Raw genomic sequence first — 12239 nt, forward strand, 5'->3', positions numbered from 1 at the left:
GGGCGGTGTGCAGGTCTCTGCCTGCGCGGGAGGCGCCCGGGGCTGCTGGGGCGCGTGCCCCCCTGCGCCCGAGTGTGGGCTTTCCGCCTGTGGGCTGTTCCTGGGGCGCTCCCGCAGGTGCGCGGCTGGGGGCGGGTGCGGGCGGAGCTGGGCTTCTGGGGTGCCGGCCAGGGTCTGAGTGTGGGCCGGCCCCGTGCGGTGAGGACGAGGCTGGGGCGCAGGTGAGGGGGGGCCGGGTGAGCGCCGGCCCTTTGCGGCCGGCGGGAGGGGGCGCTGCGGTGCGGTCAGTGGCCCCAGGGTGGGCGTGTCTGCACCCCTGCCTGGCCAGGGCTCCCAGCCTCTCCCTGCAGCCCCTGGGCTACTTGGCTCCAACACCGCAATGGGAGTGGGGAGCTGAGAACCGGGTGTACCCTAATGTCACCGCCTCCTCCTCCCCTGGCAGCGCCGAGCCCTGCGGGGGACCCTGCCGGACAGCCCTCGTGGCCTGAGCGCCCCTGGGTCCCAGCCCCGAGTCTGCCAGGGGCGCTCAGCCCTGCTGGGGATTCCGGTCCCTCACCCCAGCCATCTGCAGGGCTCCCGGGCTCCCCAGCTTCCTCCCCACCTCCCTCTTGCAGCCAGGACAGAGGCTTCCTCCTGGGCACCCACAGTGGCCGCCCAAGGGGCCTGTGTCGACCCTTCCCCGCTCCCTCCATACAGGCGGCCTCCTGACCTCCGGAGCCCGGAACCCGGGTCATCCACAGCTGGAACCTCCGTATGTGCGCAGGTCTGGGCCAAGGGTGCCCTGAAGCTCGTGGCCAACGAGGCGTCTGTCCTCCAGGGCTGTCCTCCAAGGGCGGCATAAAGGGTGACCCCTATTCAGCCCCCTAGACCCTGCCCTTCTCGGCAGACCGGGTTCTGGGCCCCTTTCGCGCCCGGGCAGCAGGCAGCGGTGTCCAGAAGCCCCGCGCCCGTACCTGCGGGCCACGCATGATGGGCACTGGCCCCGAGTGGGGTCTCTGCTGGCCTGGGGGGCTCCCCAGCTGCTGGCGCCAGGGTGGGGGCTGGGAGGCCGCGGGAGGGTCGGGCAACGCCTGCGCCTCCCCGCGAGGCCAGACACAGGTGGCGTCTTATTCCAGCCCCGGATTGCGGACGGAGGCCTGGTCCTGCTGGAAGGAGACTTGGCCAGTCTCCAGCCCGGCCTGGCAGCCAGCAGGGCGCCCCAGGGTGGTGTGCAGGCCGGGCAGACCCCTGGCAGCCCGGGCCCCAGCGCCCGTCCCTTGGAGGCGGCCCACGGGGCAGGAGAGGATGCCGGCCGCCGGCACCAAGGCCAGGGCCAAGGTGAGCGGCCTCCGCCTCCCGAAGGTGCCCCGGAAGCCGGCCCTTCCCGCCGCTCGTGCTGCCTGGCCCACCGCCCCTCTCGCGTCCCCAGTGCCGCGACCTGCCCTCCTGGGAGACCCTCTCAGGGCGCCTCGTGTTCCCTCCCACGGCCCCTTGCTGGGGGCTGAGGAAGCCCGCACATTCCGCCGCAGGCTGAGTGTTGTGGCGCGGGCCAGTTGCCTGACCAGTGCCCTGCTGAGGACGTGCCTCTGGTCAGCGCGGAGGGAGGCCCTGCGGGTCCTCACAGACGGCCGGCATCAGCGCGCCGCACCCCGGGGCCCCTTGGGCGGGGATACCCAGGGCTTCCCCGCCGCCGGCTGGCGCGCGCCAGCTGACAGCCCGCGTGTCCTTCCAGGTGACCTTTGGGGACCTGGCCATCTACTTCTCCCGGGAGGAGTGGGAGCGGCTGAGCCCGCCCCAGCGGGACCTGTACGGAGACGTCATGCTGGAGAACTACCGGAACCTGGTGTCTCTGGGTGAGCCCCAGGGCCGCGGGGTGCCCACGCGGTGGGGACGCGGGAGCCCCGCTGTCTACTGAGCGGCATCTGGCGGTTTAACGCGGTCGGAAGCAGCGGGCCTAGGTGCGGCCGGTGTCTCCAGTGCGCCTGCGCGCATCAGCGCGGCGCGTCCCCTGGTAGGCCCCGCCCCGCCCGGCGCCGGGAGGAGGCTGGCATGGCCCCCTCTGCTCCCGAGTCGTGCTGTGGACTGGGCCCCACACCCGTGTGCATGTCATGGGGTGCAGAGTGACATCAACGACAGTAGCACAGGAACGAACCACAGAGACCAGAGCCGCCTGGCAGCGCCGTCTCCGTCCTTGTTCACGGCCATGTAGTATTCCCGGCCTGGTGCTCTCAGAGCCGGTGAGCACGCCTGCACCTGGGGTTCTGTTCCTGGGGGTGGAACCTCCTGGGGACACCCCGTTGTTCGCAGAGTGAGAACTGAAGGAACGACTGCACAGGTACTGGTAAAAGGCAGGTGGCAGACAGCGAGGTCACACGGGGCAACTCCAGGGTGCAGCTGCAGCCAGCGGGGGGCGCAGGAGGCCACGTTCTGGCTCTTGGGGTTTGTGGGGGCAGAGGGGTGCTGTGGGAGTGGAAAGAGGTGTCCGGCCTGGCAGGCTCATGCTCCTGGGGGGCTGGTCTGGGAGTGGGGGGGGGGAAGTGGGGCACCAGAGCGCCTGTTTGCGGGAGCCTCGTTGCTGGCGGAGCTGTGGATGGTGGAGCCCGACCCAACTCTCAGGTCCCTGGGACACCCGGGCCTAGGCCACCCACAGCAGGGCTCCTGCACCGCACCTGCCGCTCATCCCCACCCTGCCCCCTGTGCAGGACTGTCCTTGCGGAGGCCAACCGTGATTGCCCTGCTGGAGAAGGGGAAGGCGCCCTGCGAGGTGGAGCTGGCGCAGCGGCACCGGGGCGCGGGTGAGTGGCCACCGGCTGACCATCTGGTCCCTGGCAGCCTCCTGGTCTGCGCGGGAACCTTCCCGCCGCCAAGGGAAGGCCAGGTCTTTCCAGCGTGACCTCCACGGCAACTGACCACCACTGTGGACGGTGCTGGCTTTGGCGCTGAAGCCCAGGGGCCCTCCCACCTGGCCTGCAGGGTGGGCACAGGGGTCTGACTCTGGGTGAGGACGCTTGACCCCGGGGAGGACGGCCCCATGCTGTCCCTGGACACTCAGTGAGCTGGGGTTGGTGCTGCCCATCAGCTCCACGCCTGCACCAACTTCTGCAGCGGTGCCATCGGACAGACATGGCCGCCTGGACTCCAGGTTCTGGTGCCCCCCTTCTCCCTTCCAGCCGTTTGTTCTGCGCGACCTGACCCGTTTCTGTCCACGGCACGCAGCCCGCCGTTCTCCTCCAGCCGACCCCATCCAGGGCCCCTAATCTCAGCCAAGTGGCTCGCAGTAGTGACACTTTTGGCAACGCCTGGCCACGCCCGCAGGCACGAGTCTCCGGTGCTGACGCGCTCGCGAGGCCCCAGCGCCTCTGTTGTGCGCCCGGCAGTTGCCCGACACTAAGCTGGACAGCCAGTTGGCGCGACTGACCGCGGGAGGCCCCGCCCCTCCTGGATGCCCCTCGAGCCACAGCCGGGTCCGCTCGGCTCCCATCCTCCCCCACACTCAGCGTCTCCCATGCGGCTCTGTTGACAGTGCGCCTGGACCCTGGTCAGGGAGGCCCTGCCTTCCTCTTGGGAGGACAAGTCCTGCACTGTCCATGTGAGGCCTGCAGACGCCCAGGTAGCTGGGCGGGGTTCCCCACCTGGCAGTAGGCTGGTCACAGGATCCGAAGGGGGGCCCAGGCCAGCCTGGGAGAATTTGTCTCCATTTCTGCTGAGTCTGACCAGGCTCTGGAGTCACGTCTGGAGGCTTCTCGGGGTCTCTGTGTCCTGCCCAGATGTCCTGGTGCCCAGCCCCTCCCAGAGACCAGTCCTCCCAGCCCTGGAGGCTGTGCCCCTGCGCCAAGAGAAGCCTGAGCTTCTCCATCCTGGGAGTTTTCCTTGTTGGTAGGGGAGTGGCCATGCCAAGCTTATGTCCTGGACACAGTTCCAGTGTTCGGGCCTTTTCTTTGTTGTTGATATTTTAAGACTACAACTTTATTAAGGTGTAACTGACACATTGAAGAATTAAGCTCTTTTAAGTATATGACCCAGTGGTTGCTGACACATTTGCCAAGTTGTCCAGCTGCTTGATCCCATTTGGGGACGTTTTTATCACTCCAGTAAAAACTCTCATGCCCAGTTGTTGTTTTTTTATTCCCACCTCCAGCCAGGCGACCCCTAATTTCCTTCCCGCTTCTGAACATTTCCTGTAATTACATTCACTTAATGAACAACCCGCAGAGTTTAACGTGTATGGTATACCTTTACTCTACAAGTAAGACCTCCATGTATTCCTTTCAGACTTCAAAATTTCCTTAATTCTAGTCATTACATATTTCTCTTTTTTAAAGATTTATTTATGCATACAGAACCTAAAACTAACCAGGGTACATTTCAGAGGTGCAGGGGGTGAGAAGATTCCCCAGAGACAGAGTGGGGAGCAGAACAGGCAGATTGATTGAAATACAGGAGAGGCCTGCTGCACCGTGTGAATCACCATGTGGACCCCATTAGATATTTCTATAAAGCATTTACTATTAGGCACTAAAAAGTCATGATTCAGGTGGTAAAAGTTACCATCGTTTTTATTATGGTTTACACTATGATGACTGTTGAGGAACTCACTTTCCCAGTACAGGAAAACATTTAATTTGTTGATGTCTTTCAGACTCAGGATCTAAGTGTGAGGCCAAGAAGTTTCCTCTAAATCAGTGCAGCAAAGCTGGGCAGAGCATCTACCAGAAGCCAGTTTCTGCACCACCAAATGTACCCACGGAAAAGAGAGGCTGCAGGAAACTGATAAAATCCAAGAAAGTGCATTCAGGGAAGGGATCTTTAAAATGTAGTGACTGTGGAAAAGTCTTTAGTCAAAGCTTCTCTCTCAAACTCCACCAGAGCGCTCCTACTGGAGAGAAACCTTATGGATGCAGGCACTGTAGGAAATCTTTCAGGCAGATCTCATCCCTCATTCTTCATCAGAGAATTCAGCACAGAAGGAAAACCCACAAGTGTGCTAAGTGTGGGGAGAGCTTCATTCAGAGTGCCACCCTGACTCTACACAGTAAAGTTCACAATGGAAAGGAAACAGCCTTTGGCTGTGGCACGGCCTGGAAGCAATGCCCAGCTCTCAGCCTGCACCAGCAAGTCTGCTCTGTGGACAGTGTCCCCCGGTGTGGGAAATGTGGGAAAGCCTTCAGTCGCGTGTCAGCCCTCTTACTGCACAAGAAAATGCACAAGAGAAAGAAGAAACACGAGTGCAGTGCGTGTGGGAGATGCTTCAGTAGGAAATCGGCCCTTGATAGACACAGAAGAAGTCACTGTGGAGAGGAAATCGGTGAAGGGGAGACAGCTGTGAGGCTCAGCCTGCGGCAGAGCGGCCCCCACTTAGAAAGTCCTTACGAGTGTAGGAAGTGTGGGAAATCCTTCGACAGGGTTTCATCCATCGTGCTTCACCAGAGAATCCACACTGCAGACACACCCTACAAATGTGATAAATGTCAGAAGGGCTTCAGGCGGCTTCCTACCCTCATCCTTCACCTCAGACTTCACAATGCAGAGATGCCCAGGTGCCGCGAATGCTGGATGGTCTGCAGTCAGCCCTCTTCCCTGCTCCAGCATCCCAAAGCGCCCGTGAGGAAGCAGAAGCTGTTTGAGTGCAAGGAGTGCGGGAAGATGTTTTCTGGAACAGCAAACCTGAAGATCCATCAGAACATTCATTCTGAAGAGAAGCCTTTCCGGTGTAGCAAGTGTAGCAAAGTCTTTGGCCGCCAGTCATTTCTCATTGAACATCAGCGTATCCACACCGGGGAGAAACCCTATCAGTGCGAGGAGTGTGGGAAAGCCTTCAGCCACCGCATCTCCCTCACCCGGCACCGGAGGACCCACAGCGAGGACAGGCCCTACGTGTGCGAGCAGTGTGGCAAGGCCTTCAGCCAGGGTGCCCACCTGGCCCAGCATGCGCGGATCCACACCGGGGAGCGGCCCTACGCCTGCGCCGCCTGTGGCAAGGCCTTCCGCCAGCGCACCTCCCTGATCCTGCACGAGCGTAGCCACACCGGGGAGAAACCCTACGCGTGCGGCCAGTGCGGCAAGGCCTTCAGCAGCGGCTCGGACCTCATCCGGCACCAGAGGAGCCACTCCTCAGAGAAGCCCTATGCGTGTGGCCAGTGCGGGAAGGCCTATAGCCGGAGCTCGTCCCTGATCCGGCACCAGAGCACGCATGCCGGAGGGAAAGCCTGAGCGCCGGCGCGGAGGAGTGGGTGGCCGGAGCCAGTGAGGCCATGGGACAGCTGGGACCCGGGGGGGACACATCCCACTTTGAGAGCCAGAGCTCAGAAGTCAGTGGTGACCTTGCCGTGGGTCTTGTGTCAGGAACCTGCAGACTCAGAGGCCCCAGCCCCTCGGGGAAGAATCGAACAAGGAGACGAGGGGCCTAGAGGGGCAACTCCACTTCCGTCTGGACACCAGGGAGACAGCACTGGGGTCTCCGGCCGGCTCCTCAGGGTGCTGGGGAAGGGTTGGAGGGCTGGGGCGGGCGATGGGAAGGCAGTGTCCAGCACTCTGGGCGTCTGGGGCTGCCTGCCCCGTCTGTGCAGGGGGGTTACGGCTCCCGGGTTGGGTCTCAAGTCTCCCCCAGAGTGTGTCGTGCTGTGAGGAGACCTGACAGCCTAGGTTCAGGGCCTTTCAGGGTCCAGCATGAGGACCCTGGCCGCTCCCTGTCAGAGGGCACTTCAGCAGTGGTTAGAACCCGGTGCTGGTGGAGGCGGGGCCCCTTTGTGGGGGTCTGTGGTCTGGTGAGCGACATGAACCACAGCCCCTGAGGACTGGGCCTGTGGTCTGTGCCAGTGTGTCCTCGTGCCAGCACCACATTGGCCGTCAGTGACTATGTCAGTCACGTCAGTTCCCGGCTCCATGCGTTAATCACACATTTTGCTGCCAGTGTCATTTCCAGGCTCTTGGGGACCACACACAGTCCTGCAATCTGGACCCCACTTGTGGGGCAGGGTTGTAGCAGGCCTCAGGGCCAGTTGAGGGTGACCTGCCTGTCCGTGTCCCCTGAGTCACCACACAGAGGAGATGGGGGCCTGGCTCCAGTGCCAGGGAGGGTGCACGGGTGTGGAGCCACAGTGTCGTCCTGTCTCCATGGACACAGGGACCCATCTTAGTGGAAGAAAGGGTGGGGCTGGCTGGGAGTCAGCGCTTCCCAGGGGGCAGTGCTGGTCTGTTGTCAGGTGAACTGGGGCCCTGCTGGGCAGTGTGGAGTGACACGCCTTCCAGGAGTGGCTGGCTGCGGGCGCCCCGTGTCTCCTTCCCTGGAAACTGCCTGGGGTCCCACTAAGACCTTCCGCGTGGGTGGGGGGCGACAGAGAGGCCGGGCCTCCGGTTCTGGACGCGACCTAGGGGCTAGATGCGCTCGCGCCAGTTCTGTGGAAATGCAGCGGCAGCGTTCGAGTGGGGGGGGGGGAGGGGCGCAGCAGCCGGGTGGGGTGGCCTGTCCCTGTTAGCCCCCTGCCCCCGTTAGCCCCCTGCCCCAGCAAGGTAGGAGGCATGGTCAGAGCCTGGGGCCACTGTCTAGACCCCAACTCCGCACGACAACCCAGGGGAGGCTTGGATCTCGGTGACCTGCACAGTGGACCTGAACCCAGCCAGCTCCCAATGGACGGACGGACGGACGGGAGCCTGCCCGGGCGGAGCGCAGCGGCTGGGCGGGCGGCACAGATCCGGCTTGGCTGGGCTTGTGTTGCCCAACGCCATGAGCAGAGATGGCCGCGACCCCAACACCAAGGGCAGAAGCAGCTGCGGCCCTGCGCCAGGGCCAAGGGCAGGGACCGGAGGGGCCACCATGCACCTGAGGGAGGACTGGGGCGAGAAGGCCGGACACCAGCGAGGGGGCCGGGCAGAGCCGACGACAGCCCTGACCACACGGGAACGCTGCGAGGAGCACCGACAGCAAGGCCGAAGCCGCCCACGTGGAAGGGCCCCGAGTCCTTGGAGGAGGGAGAGGCGACGAGACCCGGTGTGGACACCAGAGACGGGGTGGTGGGAGGCAAGTTTATTATTGTTTTTGGCTGGGGTGTGGGGCAAGGACTCCCCAGAGAGTGGGGAGCAGAACAGGTGCATTCCCTGAGGCACTGCTGAAGGGCAGCAGGGACACAGGAGGGGTTTGGGATGTGCTGGGGTCACTCCCTGGCCGGGTGGGCTTGGGTGAGGGGCTGCGGACAGCTTCGTAGCTGACTCCTGCACCCGGGGGCCCAGCCCTTTCTCCCTGCGGACTGGCTCTGGCCTGGTGGGGGGGTCGCCCCTGCTCCTCCTGGCCTGCCCACTCCGGCCCGTTGTGCTCCTCATCCTGTGTGTTCGGTTGCGTCTGACCCACTCCTTCCTGGGGCTCCCTCCCAGCTCCGAGCGTGCGTCGTGGGTGCGGTCGCCTTCATGTTTCCCTGTGCGGCCCTGGAGGATGTCTCCTCATTTCATTTCGGACTTTGCAAAGGGTGAAGGTCTCGGTCACTGACAGAGGACGGGTGGACTGACTTGGCTCAGAACGCGGCTCCGTTTCTCACACCCTCGAGCCCCGGCCCCCAGCCAGCAAGAAGCCACGTGGCCCGGCTCGTGGGCAGTCAGCCCGCTGACGCTGTCGCTGTACTCCTGACCCACACACGAGCCTGTTCTCGCCTCGCCCGACACCGTTTGCTCGGCCTTCCGTGCCGGCGTGTGGACAGAGCCAGACGTGCGCTGTCCAACCCGCCAAGCAGATTTGGTTTTCTCAGGACAACGCAGATGCTGGCGAGCGGCCCACAGCCTGCGTGGACCCACTGTCCGCCTCGGCGCCGAACCGGCTCCCTCGCGTGTTTCCGGCTTCCTCCGCCAGTCTGAGAGCCCCTGGGGGTGACTGTTTCTCGGTTGTGAAACAGATTTCCTCTGGCCTCCGCGAGACGCAGCCCCTGCACCTCCGTGCACGCGCCACCTGCCGCCCGCACACCGGCTGAGAGGAAGGTGTCTGATTCACAGCGCCCTTCCCGGAGGGGGACAGTCCGCAGGCTGTGTGGTAACTTCCCCGGACTCTGACTTTAAGATCTTTTGTTTCCACACCTTTGCCAGTAACATGGAAACCTTTTCCTGGTCACATCGAGGATTGTTGGGCTTGTTCTCTGCTTGAAAAGCGTTTTTGCTCTCTGATTGTTTCACATGTGACAAGAGACTGTTTTTGTAGACAAACTTTGTCGGGACGTAGAGCCAGCGACGAGTCGCCTCACGAACGGCATGTGCACGTCTGCACACGGCGGGCGGGTGGGCGGGCGGCGTCCGTACCACAGTGCTTCCACCCTCGAAACAGCCTCCGGGGAGGCTACAGGTTACTTTGGGGCGTGCCATCATCTACATGTGCCCCCACAGGGTAGCGCTGGAGCGGAGCTTCCCTTTCGCCCTCTATGCAGCGTTCACCCTCGGTCCCTACTCAGGCGGCCTGGGGACTCATCCTGCAGAGAGCTAGGCAGCCCTACAAGGTGATGCGCTGGAGCGGGGTGCCGCCAGCCGTGGGGTGCTAGCATCGCCTGCCCCCACGGCTACTTACACGTGACGCTTACTCAGGCGTTTGCGGGTGAGGACCAACCGACGGTTTGGGGTGCTTTCCCTCTGGTTCTGGGATCACAGCTTAGAAGCCCGACAGCCTTTTCTACAGACGATAACGGGTTTAGCACAGTTCAGGCCTGAACTGGGGAGAGGGAGTCAGGCTCACCCTGCATCCTCCTCTGGTGACTGATCCTGTCGCGTTTTCTTTAGCACCAGGCCTGCCCTTGTGTTAGTGTAAATGCAAACAGCTCAGTGAATTCTAAGTGGTTTTTAAGTCAGGCGTTCTGAACAGCGAGTAGCTAACGGCGCCTCCTCACGGCGGCTGGAGGGAGCCGCCGTCTTGACCCTCCCCCGGCCCCGGCCCAAACAGCGCAGTCGCGGAGCCCGAGCTGCGGCTACTCTTGTTACTTCTGTGGTCCGTGTCGCGACGGCCGGCTGCTCTGTGTGTTTCTCCCTGCGTCACGCGTGCACTGGCCTCTGGGCTTCGCTCCTTGCCAACGAGCGACGTCCGAGCTTCACCATCCCAGTCCCCCCACTCACTTCTGAGGTAGGGCCGTTGCTCCAACCGCAAGAAAACTGGCGCTAGCTAAAGGCAAACTCGTTCCCTAAAATTCGAGGCCGAAACAGCGACCGAGCGAGACCCCAGCCCTCCAGATGCTGGAACCGAGAGCGTAAACGTAGAGGGAGGCAGCTGCCGCCCGGAGGCGGGGCTCTGGGCGCAGACAGCCGGCGGGGGGAGGCGGGCGGCGCCTCAGCTTATTTTGAGGAATGTGTGCGTGACCCGAAGGCTGAGATGGGGCGAGGGTGATGGCGAGGCGCACTCGGGGCAGCCCAGCTCTGCGTGAGTCCGGCTGCCATGCGGACAAGCGACGGGGAGAACCAACCGGTCGGACTGCTGCTGCCGCGCCGGGCCAGGTGTCACTGCGGACTGGGCCAGGGATGGAGGGCGGCGCCGACCCGCGGGCAGCTAGGAGATCAAGCCCACCGCTCTCGGCGGCGGGCTGGGCAGGGAGGGCGGGGGCGAGGCCAGCGGCAGGAAGGGCTCCGCGCTGTGGGTGCGCTCGTGGTGGGCGAGGTGCGCGCGCTGCCGGAAGGCCTTGCTGCAGCCCTTGCAGGCGTAGGGCCGCTCCCCGGTGTGGATCCGCTGGTGCAGCGTGAGGGAGCCGCTGTAGCTGAAGGCCTTGCCGCACACGCCGCAGGCGTAGGGCTTCTCCCCGGTGTGGATGCGCCGGTGCTGCGCGAGGCCCGCGTTCTGGCTGAAGGTCTTCCTGCACTCCTTGCACACGTAGGGCTTCTCCCCGGTGTGGCTCCTCTGGTGCTGCGCGAGCGACGAGCTGTTGCTGAAGGCCTTGCCGCACTCGACGCAGGCGTAGGGCTTCTCCCCGGTGTGCACCCGCTGGTGCTGGTCCAGGTACGCGATCTGGCCGAAGGCCTTGCCGCACACCTTACACGCGTAGGGCTTCTCGCCCGTGTGCACGCGCTGGTGCTGCGCCAGGTGCGCGTACTGGCTGAAGGCCTTGCCGCACTCGCCGCAGGCGTACGGCCGCTCGCCCGTGTGGATCCGCTGGTGCACGATGAGGTACCCGCGGTGGCTGAAGGCCTTGCCGCACATGCCGCAGGCGTAGGGCTTCTCCCCGGTGTGGATCCGCTGGTGCTGCGCGAGAAAGGAGCCGTTGCTGAAGGCCTTGCCGCACTCGACGCACTCGAAGGGCCGCTCGCCGGTGTGCACCCGCCGGTGCTGCGTCAGGTGCGCGATCTGGCTGAAGGCCTTGCTGCAGTCCTCACACTGGTAGGGCTTCTCGCCCGTGTGCACCCGCCGGTGCTGCGCCAGGTGCGCGTTCTGGCTGAAGGCCTTGCTGCAGTCCTCACAGGCGTACGGCCGCTCGCCCGTGTGGATGCGCCGGTGCTGCGCCAGGTTGGCGCTCTGGCTGAAGGCCTTGCCGCACTCCACGCAGGCGTAGGGCTTCTCCCCGGTGTGGATCCGCTGGTGGAGCGTGAGCGAGGAGCTCTGGCGGAAGACCTTCTCGCAGTCGCCACACTTCAGGAGCTTCTTCTCCACGCAGACTTTCTTACGCCTCACCTCGGCAGCCTTCTTCCGGTAGCTTCTCTTCTGTGGCTCTCGCTTACGTAGGCTTTCTTTGGTGGGGAGACTCTGCTTTCTATCGCACGTGGCATCCCGGGGGAAGGCTGGCCAAGATCTGCCAGACTCGCTGCTCGGGTCTCCGGCGAGGCGCTCCCCATGAGCCAAGAGCAGCTGCCGGGGGTGGGCCCCCCGGGCCCCAAGGCGGCTCTGGCGCCAGGCCTCACGGTCGCAGTCCTGGCTCGGTGCGGGGCGGTCGGGGCTGTGCCGGGGATGGCTTCTTCCCGCTACCACTGCTTCAGGCGACTCCTCATAAATAACCTGCTTCGAGGAAGGCTCGCGGCTCTTGAACAGACGCCCCCAATCTAAAAGAGAGCAAGAAAACACATGTCTTTTGTATCTGTGCACCGGAAGAGGACTCATCAAACAAGAACCGGCGGCTGAAATACCGGCAGGCTGAGCGGCTCAAATGCGGTCTCGGTTAGGCGGGATCATAAAGGCTGAGAACTGGAGGACGCTGGAGGTAAGTGAAGCGCACAGCCGCGAAGACGCCTGGAAAGGGGTCTCCGACACCCACGGCCGCCATTTCACCCCTTAACAGCCTCCAGAGTGCGGCTCCCGGCTCGGCGTCTGCACGCCAACC

At 63.7% G+C, this 12239-nt stretch overlaps 2 protein-coding genes across 2 annotated transcripts in view; one reads left to right on the forward strand and one right to left on the reverse strand.

Annotated features, from left to right (window-relative positions):
• Positions 1–12019, reverse strand: part of LOC101618334 (zinc finger protein 583) — a 26063-nt gene extending 14044 nt beyond the window's left edge. Inside the window, exon 1 of the mRNA XM_012734666.1 lies at positions 10558–12019. Within this exon, the coding sequence (XP_012590120.1) occupies positions 10558–12019 (1462 nt within the window). The remainder of the gene's footprint in view (positions 1–10557) is intronic.
• On the forward strand, positions 93–7413 carry ZNF667 (zinc finger protein 667). The gene is made up of 6 exons (XM_012734689.1): positions 93–117; positions 697–763; positions 1116–1317; positions 1712–1832; positions 2682–2774; positions 4619–7413. Exons 3-6 carry the CDS (start codon positions 1285–1287, stop codon positions 6187–6189), a joined length of 1818 nt encoding a protein of 605 aa, XP_012590143.1. The 5' UTR covers positions 93–117; positions 697–763; positions 1116–1284; the 3' UTR covers positions 6190–7413.
• Positions 12020–12239: the final 220 nt, after the last annotated feature.

This window comes from Condylura cristata, unplaced genomic scaffold (assembly GCF_000260355.1).
Source record: "Condylura cristata isolate star-nosed mole 26May11 unplaced genomic scaffold, ConCri1.0 scaffold00066, whole genome shotgun sequence".
NCBI classification, from domain to species: Eukaryota; Metazoa; Chordata; class Mammalia; order Eulipotyphla; family Talpidae; genus Condylura; species Condylura cristata.